General features: G+C 36.3%; 1 protein-coding gene across 1 annotated transcript; it reads right to left on the reverse strand.

Annotated features, from left to right (window-relative positions):
• Positions 1 to 16,297: 16,297 nt before the first annotated feature.
• Positions 16,298 to 20,921, reverse strand: LOC147388487 (putative disease resistance protein At4g27220). Its single transcript, XM_086419245.1, has 4 exons — positions 17,390 to 20,921; positions 17,135 to 17,269; positions 16,827 to 17,030; positions 16,298 to 16,656 (listed from the first exon to the last, which is right to left on the reverse strand). The coding sequence occupies exons 1-2, from the start codon at positions 20,627 to 20,629 to the stop codon at positions 17,267 to 17,269; spliced, it is 3,243 nt and encodes a 1,080-aa protein (XP_086275371.1). The 5' UTR covers positions 20,630 to 20,921; the 3' UTR covers positions 16,298 to 16,656; positions 16,827 to 17,030; positions 17,135 to 17,266.
• Positions 20,922 to 23,031: the final 2,110 nt, after the last annotated feature.

Consider the following 23,031-nt stretch of genomic DNA (forward strand, 5'->3'; position numbering starts at 1 on the left):
AATAAGGCGGTCCAATGACCTACTAGTAAGTATCCTTTTAAAAAAAATATTATTTTTTAATAAATAATAATTAAATAAATTTTCTTACAATAATTGACCACAACAAATGGAAACTTTTTTCATGACTCCCAAATCCAAGCACGATTTACAGATTTTCCCTTAAAAGTTGGAACAACTCTTTTAAAATCTTAATTTTTAAACTTAATTAGGATAAATAATCTTTTAAAGAAATTTTAGTAAGACACTTACAAAATTGGAGATAATAGGATACCCCTCCCTCAGCAAAATGTAAGCCACCTTGACCAAAAGTCAGCATCATTGTCTTACTTTAATGTGTGTGTGGGTGGGTGGTACTCTAATGAAACTTTGTAACACATCGGACTAGGATTTCCAAGAAAGAATAATTGAAAACCTCTAGTCCTTCATGTGGGCAAGGATCTTTGCAAAATGCAATGGTCTATGCCTTCGGCACAGACCTAATTTATTTTAGGCTTTTCTGGGGCTTGCACTGGGCATGTACCAGGCTTGCACCTTATGTTCTTGAAGGGTTTTGGTGCAACCTTTATTTTGTAGGATTTTTGGGCTCTCTCACCCTTGGTACAGAAAAAGCGGTGTGTCTATAACATGAAAATTGAATTTTCACAGTCAAAGTTACCGGAAATGATATTTAAAAAAAAGAAATTTAGGAACTTCAAATGATGTTATAAAGGGAGATGGGGTTGAAGAACCATTTAGATATAAGAAGTTTACAGAATGGACTGTAAAGATACAGTCTAAAACTCAAGGACAATTTAGAGGCAAACCTCTTCCATCGGGTACATTATTTTATAGCGACTTGGATCTCTCCATCATTTTTTGTCTCGATTGGGCACTTTTTAATCTACCATCATCGTAACCTTGATTTTTATCTTCTACAAAAAAAATTCTTGATCTTCAACTCCCCTAAAAATCCTATCTTGATATTGGGGATTTAGCCTTGAAAGAGATTAAAATCTTCTAGCAGAAAACCTGTTGATTTTTCTTGTGAAAGTTTGGAATATTAAACTACTTAATTTATATTACATTCAAACTCTTAATTATTATTTTTTACCAAAAATTATATTCTTTAACTTTCCGAGAATCCTATCCTCATATTGGGGCTTGAGACTTGAAAGAGAGGAACAAAAAAAAAAAAAAAAAAAATTCTTGAAGGTGAATTTCAGGTTTTTATTATTATTATTATTATTTTGCTCATTTCACTCTCTACCTTTTGGGATGCAATGTAAAAAAGTAGAAGTAACTCTGAAAGAAAGTGAAAAATAAATAAATAAATAAATAAAAATTCTAATATCATCGTTGGTATTGTTGATATCAATATTTGTATTATGACAAGAAAAATTGAACTCGACGATAAAAATAGTGAACTCGAGAATAAAAAATGTTGTAACATTACACTACAAAGTGACTCAGATTTTTTTTCGTTTTTCCGACCTTGACACTAGATAGATATTTTGTAAATACCCAAAATGCATATATTATTGTTGTGAAACTTACACTCAAATCAAACGTTACGTTGAAATCTTTGAAAATTTAGAATGCTAACTTCATTTGTCACTTTTTGTTTCAAATAGTCAAAATAGATCGAAATATACATCTTAGTGTCAAAATTAGGAGTATATCATCCACAATCGGAATCATTGGAAATGAGATAAAAAAAGGTAATTCAGGTACTCCCAAAAACTTTATAAATTAAAAAGTTATGATGAATGCACATGGTCATGGTACGTGGTATTGGCACAACCCAGCATCTCGTCCTGAATTGTGGGACTCAGAGAAGTGATAAGGTTCAAAACTCCCACAATTCAGGCTATAATAGTGGAGAGACGTTAAAGGATGAAGAGTCAATGGCAACAACTTCAACCCAAAATGGTAATTTGACTAGCTAAGTAAATCTCAACAAATGGATTGAGCAAATCTTGAATTCTAAACAGAGCATATCTTGGGATATTCTCTAAGAGCATATCTTGAATCATATCTATGACAACAACTTCAACTCGAAATGGTAGCTTGACTAGCTAAGGAAATCTCAACAAATTGATTGAGCAAATCTTGGATTCTAAACAAGAGCATATCTTGGGATATTCTCTAAGAGCATATCTTAGATCATATCTCAGATTTTATGCTACCAACTATACAGTATTCAATGTAGTTTTGGTTTAAGTATACTTGGATCATTCCCTTACAACATAAATCTGATTTTGTAAATGCTTATTTAACCTTTGAACAATATGTCAACAGACAATGTAACAAAAGATCAAGGTTCTTCACTCGGATGGAGGAGGAGAATTCATAAACTCCAAGTTATCACCACACTTCCTCTCCATTGGAATTATACATCAAGTATCATGTCCATATACTCTATAGCAAACAAGTATGGTTGAAAGGCGGCATAGGATAATATGAGAACTCGGAATGACCATGTTATTTCATAGTGGTGCTCCCCTATTTTTATGGGTAGAAGCCTTTTCTACTGCAATCTACCTAATAAATTGCTTGCCTTCATCTGCTTTTAACTCTGAAACTCCATATTTTACACTTCATGACACTCATCCTGATTATACTTAACTTCGTGTCTTTGGTTCCAAATTTTTTCCTTACACATGGGATACATGGCAACACAAGTTTGATCCAAAAAATGTTCTTTGCATATTTGTGGGATATAGTGATAAACATAAAGGATACAAGTGCTTTCATCCATCAAGCAGAACATTTTTTATATCCTGCCATGTGGTTTTTTATGAACTATTTTTTCCTTATAAAAACACTCGGAACCAAAGCTTTATACCACCTACATCACATGTCATAAGAATTTTTGACTCATGGTTGCCTCATACCAACTCCACTAATACTGTTGAAATTGGGTCCCAAACATCAATACCACCATGTTCAAGTCCACTACCTGCAATACCATTAGTCACTTCGGTCTCTAGCATTGTCACAAGTTCCCCCTCAAACATGCATGGAAGTCAGTAGCTCAAGATTGCACCTGAGTCTGATGTGTCGCAACCCTCCACACACGAAACATCACAACCTGAACTTGAGATGGAGTTTCTGCAATCGTCTGACCAAGAATTACCTCATATTGATATCGAACCCAGTCAACCCGGCCTGCAATCCCAAACTCACCAAAATCAAACACTACAAACACAACCTTCACATTTTATGATGACTCGATTTCAAAGAGGAATCATTAAACCCAATTCAAAATATGCCTTGACTTCATCCACATACTCAGCTAGTATCCCTCGTTAACCCCACAACATACGAGCTACTCTAGCTCATCCAGGGTGGAAAGTAGTAATGGATGAAGAACTCAAAGCCTTGCATAAAAATCAAACCTGGAAGCTTGTTCCATGCACCTCAGATATGCATGTTATTGGTTCAAAATAGGTACTCAAACCAAAACTCAAACCCGATGGTTCTTTAGATTGCCTTAAAGCTCGTGTTGTAGCAAAAGGGTATCATCAAGTAGATGGTCTAGACTACACCGGCACCTTCTCTCCAGTCATCAAACCTGTAACTATTCGAATGGTCATCACTATAGCTTTTGTTAAAAAATGGCCCATATGTCAGCTTGACGTAAAAAATGCATTCCTTCATAGTTTAATTTTAGAAGACATATACATGGAACAACCTCCAGGAATGGTTGATCCCGAACATCCAAAACAAGTGTGTAACTTCAAAAGGCTCTCTATGGTCTCAAACAAGCATCTCGTGCTTGGTTTGATCGGTTTAGTGCCTTTCATCTTAAATATGGATTTTTTTGTAGCCTAGCCGACCCATCTTTGTTTTTTTTCACTCTAACCCTGGATCATTAATTCTCCTCCTTTATGTAGATGATATACTCCTCACAGGTTCCTCCACAGCTCTAGTATCAACCTTCATTCAACTCTTGAGCACTGAATTCGCAATGAAAAACTTGGGCCAAATTCATCACTTCCTTGGCATCGAGATCTCTCAAACAACAGATGGTCTTCACCTATCCCAATCTCTCTATGCTTTTACCATCCTTGAGAGAGCTAACATGGTCGATTGCAAGCCTATGAGCACATCTCTTGAAGCCAAAACCAAGACCTCATCAAATAATGTCTTGCTATAAGATCCGAGTTATTTCAGAGGACTTCTTGGTGCTTTATAGTACCTAACTCTCACGAGACCAGATCTTTCATACAGTGTGAACTATGCATCATAATTCATGCATGCTCCCATTGTTGTGCATTTAAAAATGATTCAGAGGATCTTAAGATATGTCAAAGGCACAATTGACATAGGTTTGCATTTTACTTCCAATACCATACTTGATCTTTGTGCTTTCTCTGATGCAGATTGAGTGGGATGTCCCACCACAAGGCGATCCACCACTAGATACTGTACGTTTCTTGGAGGAAATCTCATCTCCTGGTGTGCAAAAAAATCGCATACAATCTCTCGATCGAGCACCGAAGCGAAATATCGAGCCATGGCAAATACATCAGTTGAACTCACATGGATGTCATTTATCCTTAAAAATCTTCACATTCCATTGGCATCTACACCAACTCTCTACTGCGACAACATAAGTGCTCTTCACATGACAATAAACCCGGTGTTTCATGCTCGTAGCAAACACATCGAGTTCGATTACTATTTTGTGCATGAACGAGTTGCACTAGGACTTCTCATAACTCAACATATCTCCACTACAAAGCAAGTAGCGGACCTCTTCATCAAACCAATGTCAAAGGTTGCACTCAGTAACTTTCAAACCAAACTCTGCCTCCAGCCACGACACAGTTTGAGGGAGGGTATTGGCACAACCCAGCATCTCAGCCTGAATTGTGGGACTCAGAGAAGTGATAAGGTTCAAAACTCCCACAATTCAAGCTACAATAATGGAGAGACGTTGAAGGATGAAGGGGTATCAATGGCAACAACTTCAACCCAAAATGATAGTTTGACTAGCTAAGGAAATCTCAACAAATTGATTAAGCAAATCCATATCTTGGGATATTTTCTAAGAGCATATCTTGGATCATATCTATGGCAACAACTTCAACCCGAAATGATAGCTTGATTAGATAAGGAAATCTCAACAAATTGATTGAGCAAATAATAGATTTTAAACAAGAGCATATCTTGGATCATATCTCAAATTTTATGCTACCAGCTATACAGTATTCAATGTATTTTTCTTAACTTAGTCTTTGTGTTTAAATAGAGGATGTGGTGTTGTTCTCTGTAGTTGTGAATGAAGAAATAAAAAAAGAGTTTTGTCTCTAAATATGTTCACGAATAAAAAAAGCAGATTTACTCATTTTTCAAGTTTTTATATCGTGGCTAACGTGGCAAGGACACAGAACAATAAATCATTCTCATGGGGATACATGGGAAAAAGATGTGTGGTTTTGTGTAGCTATGTGAACAATTGGTTGGTTAAGTTTTAACTTTTTTTTTTATGAAGATTTTCAACTTAAGGTATGCTGGTTTTTCTTTTCTTCCATTGTGACTTCAGGCTTGTGTGTTTGTTGGTTTATTTTTGTTTACGTTTTCTTTTTCAAGTTCCTTGGGTGTCTCACTATTAGCACCCATGCAGTGGAGGCCATTGATTCTTGTTGGGAAAATGTAATATGTGAGCCCAACTTGACTTGTTTTGGCAATGACTCAACTTAGTCGAGGTATTTTTGTTTTAGGTCAATTTCTTATTTGGCTTTAAAATGTAAATGTAACTTTGAGACAGTAAGTGTTGTTTACTTGCACCATTGCCTATATAGATTTGTCTAGTTGAGAAGTCATCTTATGTGATATGTGGAATGTGATAAGTGAGAACTTAGTTTTAGTCCAAGTAAATAAGAGCTATTTTGTATGTTAGTTAGAATAAAATAACAAATGTATCCTACGATACAGGTGGGGCTCATTGGATGATGAGCCTATTGACTCTATTTTTTTGTTGTTGCTAAGCGAGCCTATTGGCTCAATTGCTCTGAATTTTCACCACTAACTTGTAAGTATAAAACTAGAGAAAGGGAGGAGTGGAGCATTGTTTATTTGAGTTTTGTTTGGAGGTGTTTATGGTGTGTGTGAGTGTGACGGACACAATGATACTTTTGGTGATATGTAACCCACTGTCAAGTTAGGTGGTCCTTTCTCTACTTCGATATTTTGTCTATCTTAGCGAAAGGGGAGCCACTTTAGTGAATGTATGATTGTTTTCACTTTCTTTGCAGAACACTATCAAGAATCCTAAAATGGTGTTCACATAAAGTTTCACTTACAGGACAACAATGATAAGAAAGTAAAGAAGATAACTAATGAGTTTGTGCAAATCAGCGGAGGGACAAGGTTAATCCAGGTGTAACTTAAGGTGTTTGAAGTTAAAGCGAGCTAAGTTAAGAACCAATGGGGAGTAAATATTATTGAAAGGGGTAGGAAAACAACGAACTTTTGGTGTTCGCTGGAAAAGGCTCGTTGACTCAGGAATGACTTGATTAAGTCTCGTTGGAGGTCTTATTGAGATCGCATCCTCGACGAGTTCGTTGGAGGATCTGAGTATGGCAAGTTGTTAAGGAACTTGAGAGTGTGGAATGTGAGCTTCGCCTAATGGATCAGTGTTCGATGGAGTTTAATGTAGTCGCTGCAAGGGGTTGCGGTTAGATCTCAGAGGAAAGATCCAAATTCTAGTGTATTTGATCATAAACCAGGCAAGAAGCCGATACAGGAATTATATCCTCCACCATTATCGATTTTTTGCCAATTTTTGTCAATAATTTGTAACTCACTTTTGATGGATATAGAAGCTTCAGATTGAGCTGATTTTTTGTGAGGATGATCTTCTCATCATAAAGAAGATAATCGATTGCAATTGAATACTTAGGAATTTTTTCTTTAAAATCCATAATACTTCTGTTATGTCATCACATAACCACATAAAATCCATAACAGAAACACATAACAAAGAAAAAGGATTCAACATAAAGAATGTTGAATTGTGAATGTGTGCTTAAAATCTCAGAGGCTAGATCATACATTAATTCTTCATTTGTTTGAGGATCATTATCATTCGGATTCAATAAAAGGTTAATTATGTGGGGGTTCAAAGATAAAAGGTTATTTTGATCAAAATGGCATGAGACTAATTGTTAAGATTTGTACTCCTTTACTCCGAAAGTTTGAGTTGCAAGAAGCTATTAAGCCATCTTTTCTAAGTTTTTAATTTTTTTCTTCTAAATCTCCTTATTTCTATAGAAAATTGATTTTTCTTTAATCCTCTTATTATTTATAATTTTTTAATCTCATTTTTGCACTATTAGTTCAGCCCAACAATTGAAGTTCTCTAGGTCCACCCCTGATTTCAATTATCCCAATGTAACTTATTGGCAAACAGATTGTTTATGGTCAAACAGTCAAATCCTTAAAAACTTTTAAGCATACTTAGCAACCAGTGGAATCTATTTAACAGAAGTGCTTCCAATAGAACCAACTTGAAATGTCGACATGGTGACATACGTACGATACAACAAGCCCTAGCTCATGATGAAGTCCTCGCTTCTCAATCAAAAAGCCACAACTCTAAAGTCAACGTGACGCCAAATCACCATAAATATAAATTTGATGAATCATAGCTCCAAAATTGACATGGCACTGAGTCACCGTCACTATAAAAACAAAAATCTTCGCTTTTAAAGAAGCTCTCGCTTCTCCTTAAAGAACCCTCACTCTCAAAGAAGCGCCTGCTTCTCCTCAAAGAGCCCTCATTCTCCAAGAAGCCCCCACTTCTCCTTAAATAACCCTTAATCGTTTTCTAAGAAGCCCCTATTTCTCAATCAAAGGGCCTTTACCCTCAAAATAGCCTTCACTTCGCCAACAAGAAAGAAGCCCTCGCTCTCCAAGAAGCCCTTGCTTCTCAATCAAAGGTCCCTCGTTTTGCCAGGAAGAAGGAAACCCACGTTGCCAAACAAAAGAGCCCATATTCTCCAAAAAAGGTACATACCATATAGAGCTCAAGTTCCAAGAATAACCCTTGACTATGCAAGCATTCCTCAAAAAGAGAGTACAAACTATAAAACATTTAGAATAAAAACATAATTTATTAGAGTCAATAGCTCAAAGAGTCAGACTGACATAGTACTCAAAGCAAAACAAGATAAACAAACCTAAAAAAATGTTCAAGAATAATCCTTAGTATCATAAGTCTCGGGGGTAGTAGCAATAGTAATCTTGCGATCTAGATCTGTGTCATCAACAACAAGAGCAGAAGAAGCCGCTAAAGTCTTCTCTACCTCCTTTCCCTTTTTATTAGCTCTTTGGGAAACCATGGTATTCCTATCCTTATCTAGTCCAAGTTCGGACAAAACTCGATCCCTCTACTCATCACAAGCCTTGTGCATTTGCTCCTCAAGTTGCTTATATAAATTCCCGTAGCTCTTCTTTGCCTCTTTCTATTTCTTTGCTTTAGGACAAGATAGTTGTCTATCAAGAAAAGCATCGTAAATCTTCTTGTTCTTCAACTAAGGATTATAGTCAATGCTTACTCTTTGAGTAAACCCCTTAGCCACTAACCTAGCTTTGAATCTAGGTGGTTGAACTCATGGAATTCCTTCATTCAGTTTGTACACCCATTTACAGCCTACCACTTTCTAACCTTGTGGTCTCTCCACCAAAGTCCAGGTTTGGTTCTCATGAAGTGACTTCACTTCTTCCTTCATGGCTACTAGCCATTTTTCTGAATGCTTCCCTATAATAGCTTCCTTATAGCTTCTTGGCTCTTCCTCTTCAATCTCATTTGCTGTTATCAGTGCAAAAGAGATCATTTCTGCGTAGCCAAACCTCTCAAGTGGTTTTACATTCCTTCTCACCCCGTCTCTTGCTAACGAGTAATTCTCTATTGAACCAAGAACTTCAGTACTAGCTCCATCTTTTTCTTGATCATCGGTTGGTGATGTTGTAGACCTCTTTTCGGGCTCCACCTCAAACTGAATTCTTTGAGCAGATTCTTCAATGTCTGAACTTGTCTTTTCTAGCTTGCCATAAAACATAGCAGCTTCTCTAAACACCACATCCCTACTTATAAAAGTCTTGGGATATCCTTTCTCTATGCATCAGAGCTTGTAGCCCTTGACTCCTTGTAGATAACCAATAAACATGCACTTTATTGCCCTAGGTTCCAGTTTTCATTGATTAACATGTGCATAGGCAATGCTGTAAAAAACTCTCAAATTTGACAAATCTAGTGGCTTCCCTAACCATCTTTCTTCAGGCGTTAGCATGTCTATGGCCCTTGATGGACTCCTGTTGATAAGATAAGTGGTTGTAAGAACAGTTTCTGCCCAAAAAGATTGGTAAGGTTTGCATTTGACAGCAAACACCTCACCCTCTCCAATATTGTCTTGTTAATCCTTTCTGCAAGACCATTCGGTTGAGGAGTCTTCCTCACAGTGTGGTGTCTAGCAATACTCTTCTCCTTCCAATGTTGAGAAAAATTCAAGACCATTGTCTGTTCTAAGCCTTTTAATCTTCTTTTCCATTTGCGTTTCTATTAACACCTGCCATTTTTTGAACTTGGCAAAAGCATCGTTCTTATTTTTAAGAATGTAAACTCAAAGCTTCCTTGAGTAATCATCTATTAAAGTTAAAAAATACCTAGCACCTCCATGAGATGGCACCCTTGAAGCTCCCCATAGATCCGAGTGGATATAATCCAATGTGCCTCTTGTGCTATGAATGCCCTTTGAGAATTTCACTCTTTAGCCTTCACAAATATGCAATGCTCACAAAACTTCAAATTTGTCAGCTTAACTCCATTGAGCAAGTTCTGGTTGCTGAGCTCCCTCAGGCCATTGGTACTCATGTGCTGGAGTTGAGATTTAGAGATCTCATTACTTTTTGCTATAGCAGTTTGTCCAGGTACTACTGTCCCTTTTAGAATGTACAGTCCATTCATCAAGCTCCCTTTCATCATCGTCAATGACCCTTTTGAAACCCTCAAGACTCAACATTGAGCCCTAATACTATAACCCTGAGAATCTAGCATACCAAGAGAAATCAGATTTCTCTTTAATTCTAGTACATACCTCATTGATTCTAAGATCCTGACTGAATCATCTTGAAGCTTTAATTTTACAATTCCCATTCCAAGAACATGACAGGTTTTGTTGTTTCCTAACAAAACTTGTCCACCATTGCATTCTTTAAATTCTGAAAACCATGTCTTATTGGGGCACATGTGGAAAGAACACCCCGAATCTAAGACCTATTCTTGATCAGTCTTGAATGTTGTAATACACAGCAAATCAGAACTTTCATACTCATCCAAGGCAATATCTGCAACTCCATTGTCCCTTTGTTTCTCTCCATTTTTCTTCTTTCTTTCTGGACAATCCTTCTTGAAATGTCCCTCTCTATGGCATATAAAGTATTTCTTCTTATGTTTTGACTTTGATCTGTTCTTTCCTCTTGAGTTGAAGTCTCTCTTCTCTGTACTTCATCTGACATTAAGTCCCTCTCCTGCTCCATCCTTTGTTCTTGCTTTAGATTTCTTCTTGAGCTCATTTGAGAACAAAATAGCTTGGACTTCTTCCAATGATAATGAATCCCTGCCATATATCAGCGTATCAGAGAAGCTCTCAAACTCAATTGGCAATGATCTCAGTAGCAACAATGCCTGGTCTTCATCTTCCACCTTAATCTCGATGTTTTCAAGATCAAGAATGATCTTATTGAAGTCATCCATATGATCTTCACGAGAGTTTCCTGGTGCCATCTTCAAAGTATACAATTTCTGCTTCAAGAACAACCTATTTGCTAGAGATTTTGTCATGTACAAATTCTCTAATTTCAACCAAATAGCTGCTGCAATCTTTTCTTTTGATACTTCCCTCAGCATTTTGTCTCCTAGACTCAAGATTAGAGCACTATGAGCCTTATCCAGCATATCCTTTTTCTCTTTCTCAGTCAATGCTGGAGGTAGATTCTTTTCTCCTGTAAGTGCCTCCTCGAGCCCTTGATGAACAAGAAAGGCTCTTATCTTCAACCTCCAAAGGCTGAAATCATTCTTCCCCGTGAACTTCTCTATGTCAAACTTGGTGGACGCTATTGTCCTTCCCCAAAAGGTTTGATACCAATTTGTTGCTGAAAAAACTCATTTTGGTTATAGCTTAGACTAAGAACAGCTAAGAATCAAAGAATAAAATAGAAAAGAAAAAAAAAAAAAATGAAAACAGAACACAAATCTATCAATCTTATTGAATACTCATACAATCACAAGTTCTCATCTTGATTGCTGTACAATAAGATCAAAATGAGTACCATTTATCATTGGTTAACTAACCCCCTATATATGTATATATATATATATATATATATATATATATATATATATATATATCATTTATTATAACTGACCAACAAAATGTTATTAACAGATTGTTATAACCAACTAACTGTAATGACACCTCACTACAAGTCACCACAAGCACATGGCAATAGACTCATTAAATCTAAGCCTAATATTACAACATTGCTTAACAACCTCCGTAGCAAATTTGAGCAAGGCAGGAGATTCCACAGTATCACCCACAACTTGTCGAAACAGATTCCATGAATGTTGTTTGTAGGAAGTGCAGGATATGATATAGACCTGAAGGATCGTCGTTAATTTAGGAAATCGTTGACGATGGTAATCAACTTCTTTGCTTATCTACGCAGAATTCGAGATGAGTTCCATCCTTTGAACCAGCCATTGATCATTTCGGATCTCTAAATTAATACTAAGACCTCATATGGAAATTCGTAAACCTTTCTTAGCCACGCTAGCTTCAACTATGGGATTGATAGTATCTCTACTTCTTTCCAAATATTCTGCTTTTTTGCATAAGGCATTGAAAACTTCTTTTTTCATGGATAAGATAACCGACCTGATGCCCAACTCCCAAGAGGAACAATTAAACAAGCACCAAAATCTCCAAATAACAAATAACAAAGCTAGATGAAGCGCATGTGAATGTGATTTGTTTGGGTTACAACTTACAGAGTGATTGTTTGCTCACAACACTACCAGGAAATTTACTGACAGTCCAGCACCGTTTTTACTGTGCTGTGACATAAGCAATGGTAGAAGATTTTTCTCTATCCTGAACAAAGTCATAAAAATGAAATTTCCTGGTAAAATCACTTTGTGGCATTCAAAAATATGATCCAATACATCTACAATGATGAAATTCTATGAATTTCAAAAAACAAAAAAGTTATTTTTCACCATTGTATTTTAATTTTAAATTTAAGTGCTTGGTAGCTATCCATAGCAAAAGCTCAAAAAACCTTTTTTTTTTTTTTCCATTTTTTTACCATGAGTTTTTTCATGAAATCTAGAAGGCTATGGTGCTCGACTGCCAGTATGATAATCCATGTGGATCCCAGTATTCCTTTTAAGATTTGAAATCTAAAAATTAAGATTTTTGGGTAGTGGATGTGCAGATAGGAGAGGGAAATTTCTTTCTTATCATCAACACCATATGTCAAATAGGTGTTGGGCAGTGAGTAAACAATCACTCGACTGAAATCATTGGACATAAACTTTAGTTAAGAAACTGGTGATTTAGAGAGTACCCGTCTTGATTTTTTAAAGACAAATGATTTTGGAACTCAACCTGAAATTCAAACTCAAAACTCACCGACGTGTCATGCGCAAAGAACCATAGATTCTTTCGCTTGGGATACACAACTATACCCTCGAGATACACAATTGCCGATTTTGGGTCGATCTATCAAGTTAATTGTGTATCCCAAGGGACAAAATCTACGGTTCTTTGCCCATGCCATGCTAGTGAGTTTTTGAGTTTCCCTGTCAGGTTGAGTTAAAAAAATTAGCACTCTTTTTTAAAATATTAGATATACCCCTCTATTTCCAAATTTAGATAGTTGTTATTGCCAAATCATTTTTAATAACGCCACACCAACTATGTGCAATTTGTTGGTGATTTATATAGGAATTGGTGTGGCATTAGTAAAAGTTGGTGTGGCAATAGTAGTTCTCCAAATGTATAAATGTACACCTACCTTTTCTAAGATAAATTAATAGAAATAAGCTAAATACCCTCATCTCCATTTTCAAGATCAAGATAGGAATTTTGGGGACATGAAGAAGATGATTTTTTGTTAGAAAAATTGAGGGTTTGAAGATGTTAGATTAATTTGAAGTATCACAAAAATAAAAATTAAGGGGGTGTTTTGTGAATAAGAAACAAGAATTTTTTTTTCAAAGATGGAGGCAAGGGGATATGTTAATTAGTTTGAAAATTCAGGGATGTATCTAAAATATTAATTAATCAAAACATCCAACGGTATGTTAAAATCAATATTGAAAAGGAAAAATTACATAAAGGTCCCTAATGGGAGGATAATAAAATTTTATGTCCTTCAGGGTGGATTATTTGCCCACACCCAAAATGGCTCATTTCACCAACTTATTTGCGATACCCACCTTAACTTTAAAATATTCCTTTGCACACACCTAATAAATCCGTTTTAACCGTCATTGCTTATTGTACATACCTAAAGGTACCATACCATTTCTTCATTTCTTTTCTCTCTCTCTCTCTCTCTCTCTCTCTCTCTCTCTCTCTCTCTCACACACACACACACACACACACACACATTTCTTCTTCTTCTTCTTCTTTGCATCTTGAAAGATTTTAAGCTTTGATCTTTTTTTTCTTACCTTAGCACTTCCAATCGAGTCAAAACCATTCACAAGAGAAAGTTATGTTTGGTAGGTGCTTATTGAATCGATTTTACAATAGTGGGTATAAATTTTTGTCAGTAGGTACTTAATAAGTCTATTTAGCAATATTCAGTAGGTACCTACTGAATTTGCTATAACAAGTTCGGTTTGAACCTACCAAACTGAATTATTTTAAAATATTTGAATTCTCCAATTCAAAATTGTGTTTTGAGATTTTTAATAGTAGTTTTTTCTTCTTCGTAAATGATTAAATGCAAAAAAAAAAAAATAAGGAAACAAGATAATTTAAAAAAAAACTTAAAACCTAATGGATTTGATTCAATCTCTCATAAAACTTAGAAGGAGATGAATATGAAGAAGAAGAAAAAGAAGACGACGATGAAGGAAGGAGGAAGAAAGAAAAGAAAGTGGGTTTTTGTTCGGTAGGTGGTGATGTGTGTAATAAGCCAAAACAAAATGGGTAAAATGGTAATTTGTTTTTAACAAAAGTCACTTAAGTGGGTGCAATGAGCCGTTTCGGTGTGTGCAAATAGATTGACTCTTTTCTTAATGATCCCTCCAATCTCATCTCACATTATAATGCTTTTAAAATACACAAGCTACCCTTTTCTCACCTTCTTCATATACTTAAGTTTTCCAACAGGGATTGAGATCAATATAGATGATATGTTTCTAATATATGTTGAACATCTAGATATATTTTTCGATTTATTTGAATGATTTATAACAAAAAATGAAGAACAAAATTGAGATTTTAATTTTTTTTTTTGAAGATTTCAACGTAACTTTAAATTCATTTCCTATTTCACAACTATAATATATGCATTTTAAGTATTTTGAGAAGATCTATCTAGTATCATAGTCGGAAATAAGGAAAAAAAAATATATATATCAGGATCACATTTACAGTGTCGAATTTACTTCTTTTTATTGTCAATCTCACCAATTTATTATTGTTGAGTTCAACATTTTTTAAAAAATTGTCAAATTTAGCAATAAAAAATGTTGAACTCGACAATAAAAATTAGTGAGCTCAACAAAAAAATTGGGAAGCTCGACATTATAAAAAAAATTGGAATATGAACTTCATTATTCATTTTTTATTATTATAAATCATCAAAATAAATATATAAAAAATATGTTTAAATGTTCAAAATTAGAAGTATATCATTTTTATTTATCATTCTTGATCAACAAATGTAGGAAATGATTGCAATCATCGGTGAAAAACCTAAGTAGGTGAAGAAGATGAGAAAAATGATAGTTGCAGTATTTCAAAAACATTATAACGTGAGATGAAGTTGGATGACTAAAAGATAGAAGGTTTACCAAATGGACTATCAAACTGCACAAAACTTGAGAACTATTAAAAAAGAAACCCCTCCACCAAGGTCCTTTAAATAATTTTCCCTATTTAAAATTTGTAGCAAACCAATGTTGTGGCCAAGGTCTTTCTAGGGGAGGCCCAACTGGACTCACGTTATGAGAAAAAATAATAATCACGAACCATGATTTCTAAACAAGTGATATGATACTATATATTTAACTTTGGATCATGACTAAAAGCATAAGAAGAAAAGTCTCCATTTCTGACCAATTTGTGACCCAACATTTCTTGCTATTATATTAATAGATAGATATAGATTCGCTTCCACCATAAAAGTTGGCCCGGATACCCTTAGTTATCAAAATAACAATAATAATAATAATAAATAAATAAATAAAATAAAATAAAAGTTGAGTTGTGATAATATGATTATCCCATGTGACAAACTCTGTTGACTACCTGACGTGACAAGTTTGATTACCATTGACCTGTGCTCTTCGGCATACACTTTTATTTTTATTTTTATGGGGAGGTGCAATTGTGTATACCAAGGAGTACAGATCTATGGTTCCAAACTTGTCACGTCAAGATAGTCGATTGAGTTTGTGACAAGGGGTAGTCAGATTATCAAGATATTATTTGATGCTTTAGTGGTCCCCCGCACTATTGTTGCGTTACCATCATGATCATTGATATTATAATCTGAAACTTACATTAAGATATTATATCGTACTTTCAATTTTATGTTAATAATACAAAACCACTCCAACTTTAACCGTCCTCATCAATGGCTGATATGTTTACATCTCATTATCTTATCAATCTCATTAGATCTGAATTTTTAGTTCTCGATCTTTGATCGTCACTCGGATCACATGAAGACCGATTTCTGAAATTTGGAATCTCATTTGAAATAAATGCTAGTTTGCTAACTTGCTAGGGAAAAATAGCTTCAAAACTATTAGATTTTGGCAAAATGACCAGAGCCGAGCCATCAATTGATATTTTGAGGTCTTCCTAAGGCATATATTATATTTGGAACTACATTTTGCATCCCCATCAATAAAATGATACTAAAAAAAATAAATTAAGAGATATCATCACCAATCATGATCATTGATAAAAAAATCTATTGCTAATCACAAGTTTAAATCAAGATTAACCATAGATCATACATGATCACAAATCAAGAAAGTAGGAGTGCCGCAATCAAAAAATTAATCACAGATCACACATGATTTATGGATTTTAAAAATAGAGATCAATTAATCTATGAAGGTAGGAATGCTGCCATCAAGCGACAGAGACCGAGGATGCCTTTTAAACCAATCAAATCAAATCTATAAAAGAGAATTTTAGTAACAGATCAAATTTATAGTTAGTGCTGCTGTGACTCAATTGACACAAAGCTCTCCAATACAAGAGAAAATCCGCTACATTAGATGGCAACTAACTCATCGATCACCACATTATAAAACCTTTGGTTGTCATAAACGTCTTCATGTGTCACAAAGTTGATTACAACGCCTTTCCTCCAAGCCAAGTTACTGCTTCCAATTCGGTGGAATGTAGTTATCTGGTTGAGTTTACAGATCATTGTTAATGATTGATGAAAACAAAATTTTTGATTAGTAGAACCCAAATTACAAGAATCCTTATGAGTTTTTATTTTTATTTTTATGGGTAAGCTAGACTTGAACCACCCATGACTAAGGATACTTGTTAAGAATTAGAGAGGACCCAGACCTGAATTTGTGCATAAGGAGTATTTATGTCGACTTTACGTAAGATGACACTCTTGAGTGATGGCCAAAAGGCCCATCGAGATCACATAGTGTCTCCAGCTTCCACTCTTCCTTATCTACATTGACATAGAAAATCTTGATACCCTCTAGAGTGAGCTCCCCACTTGTCACATGGTCTTGTCATGGACTTCCTTGCAATCTCAACCTGATTTTTGCAGTGAGGCATGGAAAATATAATGGCATAAAACTACAAAATTTAAAAACTACAAATCTCCACCAAATATAAAAACAAAAAAGATGAACTCAAACCTGAATATCATTTCTAGTCAAATGGGTGTAAAAAGGATCTCTCATTTCTTTGAGGCGATGGCGATACTGAGTGCAAAGAAAGTGTGTTGGCAATGGCACCCAGAAGGACAGAGGGGACAGCTATGGAAAATGTCACTGTTAACAGGCAATGGGAAAGGGAAAAGATATTAATTTCAGATTTATATTAGAAAAAAATGTCAATCTAGTTTTATGAAATTTAAAGGAGAAACAGAAGGGTTAAGCCAAAAGAATTACCTGCTTGAAGAGGGGTTGTAGGCCTTCCCTGACCCTGGGGCCTTCCCAATCAAACGATTCAACATTAACTCCATCAATCTTTCTTAGTTTGGGTGCACCACAGTAGCCTAAAGGGATCCTGCTCAAATTTGGACACTCCTCCACGCGTAGTTCTTCCAAGGAAGGCCAATCAAAAAGTATACCCCCTTGGTGCACATTGGACAGCTTTGGTAGATAAACTAGTTCCAGGGTCTTCAATTGAGGTAGTACCCTCTTATCCTCTTCATCTTCTTCACAGCCTAAAATTATGTCCTCCATCTCCTCGCAATTTTTAATTTTAAGTACTTGTAGTCGGAACAAGTCTCGAACTAGTTCTATTGGGAAGAGGTGCTTTAGTGTATGACAACTCGAGATTTCCAGCACTTTTAGATTTGGGAAGATTGGAGATGATGGAAAATTGCTAGAGACATAGTAATATTTGTTCTCCATTAATCTGGTGGATGAACTAGCCGTAGTCTCAAGGACCTCCTCTTCCATAATTTCACCCTCTTCTTCATTTTCCTCTGATTGTATTATTTTCCACATTCCCTTCCATATGGTTGTCAGTTTCGGTAGATCATGTAAATGTAGCTCTTTTAAGTTGGGGATTGAAGCATGCCCTTCCTCAAGCTCCTCTGAGTCAAATACCTCTTTCAACTCATCACACATCTCTACCTCCAATTTTTCCAAATTTTGCGTCCTTGCCAACAAATCAGAAGATAAAACATTCGTGATTTTGATACAATCACGTAGAGATAACAGTTTTAGCTTCTCAAGGAATCCATTTGGGAGTGGTCCAAAATGAATTGCCTCGAAATTATTCATACTCTGAATGTCCAATACCTCCAAGTTACTAAAAGCAGCTTCCGAAGGCTCCTCCACCACACTCATAAGATATCTCGTTCCAATACATTGTCTTATGCGAAGAAACTTCAAGATGTTAAATCTTCCTCTATCAAGTTGGACAATATTCTTGAGACGCGGGCAATCGTAAAGATCGAGCTCTTCTGTTTGATTCAATAACAGTTTAACCCAATTTGAAAGTGGAGCTGATGTGATATTTAGTCTCATTGCCCTCGGGAATTTAGGCTTCCATTCGCTTCCTCTCCCACTCCCGCATATACGAAACTTTGTCAAGTTTCCCAAATTTATGGAGATATCTCTGGACAAACATCTGACATCACTTATGTCTATGTCTATAATAGTCAAGTATTTTAAGGATGCCAACTCGGTTAATCTAGCTTTACATCCATCTCCTATTCCATCAATCTCCCACCCATCAAAACTTCCCATCATATATAATTCTTCTAAGCAAGAGAAGCTCGAAAACACTTTGGGTGGGATAGTTTTAAGAAGGCGGTTCTTTGACAAATCTAGCAACTTTAGATTGGTCAACTTCCCCATTTCTGTCTGCAATCTTTCTATCTTATTGTTGCTTAGAGAGAGTATTTCGAGTTCCTTCAGTTCTGTAACTAGAGATATATCAATTAGTGAAGTATGATCTAGAAGAAGTGTTCGAAGGTTCACGAGGCACGAGAGTGATTGTGGTAGTGATGAAATATCAGTCCTTTTTAGATCTAGAGTTACAAGGGATGTCATCCTTTCAAAGAACCCATCAGGCAGTCTCTCAAAAGAAAAACTCCGTGACAATGATAAGGTCAAGAGTCGTGGATATTCAGGTTGATTAGGGAACTTACTGATTTTGTTTTTGATTAGAGACATGTGCATGAATCTCCTTAAATTTTCTGCATCTGGCCAGCGTCTCAAACCCACATCGGCTTTAATGATAAACCCATTGATTTCTTCATGTGCAATTGATATGGCTGCACTCCGAACAACATCATGCATCATTACCTTTCCATCCTCATCTTCTTTTAATAAGAGACATGAAGATACAAGGATGTCAAGCATCCCATGCAATCTATTCCTTGCCTCCTCTAAAGTGGCTTCATCTCGAAGAAGCTCGTCTCCCATCACATACAACAACAATTCATCATTGGTAAATTTCAAGCCTCGAGGGAAAAGACAACAAAATAAGAAGCATCTTTTGGTTTCTTCCCTTACCAAGTAATCGTAGCTCAACCTGATCGAGGAGTGGACAATATGCATATCATGAAACGTAGACTGCCTCATTTGTCGTGCTGCATCCTCCCACACAATTTGGTCCTTTTTTCGCAATGCCCTTCCAACTGTCATAATCGCTGAAGGCAAACCTCCACATTGATTAAGAACCTCCGTAGCGAATTTGAGCAAGGCAGGAGACTCTATGGTATCACTGACAGCCTGTCGAAATAGATTCCATGAATCTTGTTTTGATAGCGCATTAACTCCAATCGTTGAGTTCGCATCCATGTGACCACATAGATTTAGGTTTCTCGTGGTTATCACAATTTTGCAACCCTTGTGGTAATCTCCGTAAGGGATTCCCACATCAGCTAAATCCAGAGGCGTCCAAAGATCATCCAAGATTATAAGAACCCGTTTCTCGTGCTCCAATCTCATCCATAGCTTTCGTGCTCTCATCCGTTCACTCTCCTCTTCAAATCTCATCCCGAGTCTCTCTGCGATTTCATCTTGAATGTTTTTCAAGACTGGATTATGAGACACGGTCACGATCAGAACCTCGTCATAAAGATATTCTCGTCGCACTAATGTTTCAACTTGTTTCATCAAGGAGGTTTTGCCTACCCCAGCCATCCCATATACACCAATTATTTTGATCTTCTCATCCTTCAACGCTTCGATGATTTGCTTCTTGACAGATTCTCTGGATTCAAAATCCAGAAAATATCCAGTACTTCTCGAAATAATGGATTGAATGCTGCTGGGAGGAAGTGCAGGATATGATATGGAACTGAAGGATCTTCGTTCATTTAGGAGATCTTCTGCGATGACAATCAAATTCATTGTTGTATTATTGAAACGAAGAGCAAACAACCATTTGAAATAGTCATTCATATTTTCGGATCTCTCATAAATTTCTATTTCTTCACGTCGAAATTTGTAAACCTTTGCTAGCCACGCTTCAACTACTGGATTGATAATATCTCCTTTCCTCTGAGCTATTTGGACCAATTGTTCTACGTCCTCTGTTATCTTTCCCAAATCGTCTACTTTCTGCATAAGGGATTGAAAATTTCTCTTGTTATGGACAAGAGAACCAATTGTAATCTTGACAACTTCTACAAAGGATGAAATAACAGTTGCAACAATTATCTCCATTTCTGTTGCTGCTTCTGCTTGAGACGCAAACAAGGAGGAATGATGAGAAGCTTCTGTTTCAGAGAGAGAGAGAGAGAGAGAGAGAGAGAGAGAGAGAGAGAGATGGAGAATTAGAGTCGGTAAGGAAACAAAAACTGTTAGAAAGGGGTGAGGCGTAGGGATTGTTTGAGAACAGAGAGAGGACTGAGAACAGTCTATTTGGTTTACAAGAGAGAGGCAAAGGACTGAGAAAGTATAGGATCCCTTGGTTGAGAAACAGGCGTTTTAGATTTTAGAGTCTACACTCCTCTGAATTTTTAAAAATATTTTATACACCTCTTTATTTTCAAATTTATGATTATATACCTGAAGCCCATTTGATATGATGAGGAGATCCAACTTCCTACAATAAATACTTAAAATGCCTTGTGGGAGAGTTTTATCTCCAACTACTAATCAGAGTTTTGGACCGTATCTTGATGGTCCATTCTCCAGCAGTCCCTCAACCCCATCTCCCTTTATTATAGAATAATGATGAATGCACGTAGTTAGATACACGGCTGAAATGGCAAGGACACAGAATCACACATCTTTTTCTAATGTATCGCCATGAGAATGATTTATTGTTCTGTGTCCTTGCCACGTTAGCTACGATATAAAAACTTGAAAAAAGGAGTACATTTGCCTTTTTTATTCGTGAACACAATTAGAGGCAAAACTCTTTTTTATTTCTTCATTCACAGCTACAAAGAACAACACCACATCCTCTATTTAAACACAAAGACTAAGATAAGAAAATAACATTGAATACTGTATAGCTGGTAGCATAAAATCTGAGATATGATCCAAGATATGCTCTTGTTTAAAATCCAAGATTTACTCAATCAATTTGTTGAGATTTCCTTAGCTAGTCAAGCTACCATTTCGGGTTGAAGTTGTTGCCATAGATATGATCCAAGATGTGTTCCTAGAGAATATCCCAAGATATGAATTTGCTCAATCAATTTGTTGAGATTTTCTTAGCTAGTCAAACTATAATTTTGGATTGAAGTTGTTGCCATTGATACCCCTTCATCCTTCAACGTCTCTCCACTATTGTAATTTGAATTGTGGGAGTTTTGAATCTTATCACTTCTCTGAGTCCCACAATTCAGGCCGAGATGTTGGGTTGTGCCAATACCCTCCCTCAAACTGTGTTAGGGTTGGAGGCAGAGTTTGGTTTGAAAGTTACTGAGTGCAGCCTTTGACATTGGTTTGATGAAGAGGTCTGCGACTTGCTTTGTAGTGGAGATATATTGAGTGATGAGAAATCCAAGTGCAACTCGTTCATGCACAAAATGGTAATCGAACTCGATGTGTTTGCTACGAGCATGAAACACCGGGTTTATTGTCATGTGAAGAGCACTTATGCTGTCGCAGTAGAGAGTTGGTGTAGATGCCAATGGAATGTGAAGATCTTTAAGGATAAATGACATCCATGTGAGTTCAGCTGCTGTATTTGCCATGGCTCGATATTCCGCTTCAGTACTCGATCGAGAGATTGTATGCGATTTTTTTGCACACCAGGAGATGAGATTTCCTCCAAGAAACGTACAGTATCCAGTGGTGGATCGCCTTGTGGTGGGACATCCCACCCAATCTGCATCAGAGAAAACATAAAGATCAAGTGTGGTATTGGAAGTAAAATGCAAACCTATGTCAATTGTGCCTTTGACATATCTTAAGATCCTCTGAACCATTTTTAAATGCACAACAGTAGGAGCATGCATGAATTGTTATGCATAGTTCACACTGTATGAAAGATCTAGTCTCGTGAGAGTTAGGTACTGTAAAGCAGCAACAAGTCCTCTGAAATAACTCGGATCTTCTAGCAAGACATTATTTGATGAAGTCTTGGTTTTGACTTCAAGAGATGTGCTTATGGGCTTGCAATCGACCATGTTAGCTCTCTCAAGGATGGTAAGAGCATAGTGAGATTGGGATAGGTGAAGACCATCTGTGTTTGAGAGATCTCGATGCCAAAAAAGTAATGAATTTGGCCCAAGTCTTTCATCGTGAATTCAGTGCTTAGGAGTTGAATGAAGGTTGATACTAGAGCTGTGGAGGAACCTATGAGGAATATATCATCTACATAAAGGAGGAGAATTAATGATCCTAGATTAGAGTGAAAAAAAACAAAGATTGGTCGGCTAAGCTACAAAAAAATCCATATTTAAGAAGAAAGGCACTAAACCGATCAAACCAAACACGAGGTGCTTGTTTGAGACCTTAGAGAACCTTTTGAAGTTTACGCACGTGTTTTGGATGTTCGGGATCAACCATTCCTGGAGGTTGTTCCATGTATATGTCTTCTAAAATTAAACCATGAAGGAATGCATTTTTCACGTCAAACTGACGTATGGGTCATTTTTTAACAAAAGCTA

This window comes from Akebia trifoliata, chromosome 12 (genome assembly GCF_017979445.1).
Source record: "Akebia trifoliata isolate Shusen 1 chromosome 12, ASM1797944v1, whole genome shotgun sequence".
Lineage (NCBI taxonomy): Eukaryota > Viridiplantae > Streptophyta > Magnoliopsida > Ranunculales > Lardizabalaceae > Akebia > Akebia trifoliata.

Excerpts from the sequence above, each read along its gene's own strand:
- LOC147388487 (XM_086419245.1), bottom strand. The coding sequence starts at position 20,629 with ATGGAGATAATTGTTGCAACTGTTATTTCATCCTTTGTAGAAGTTGTC.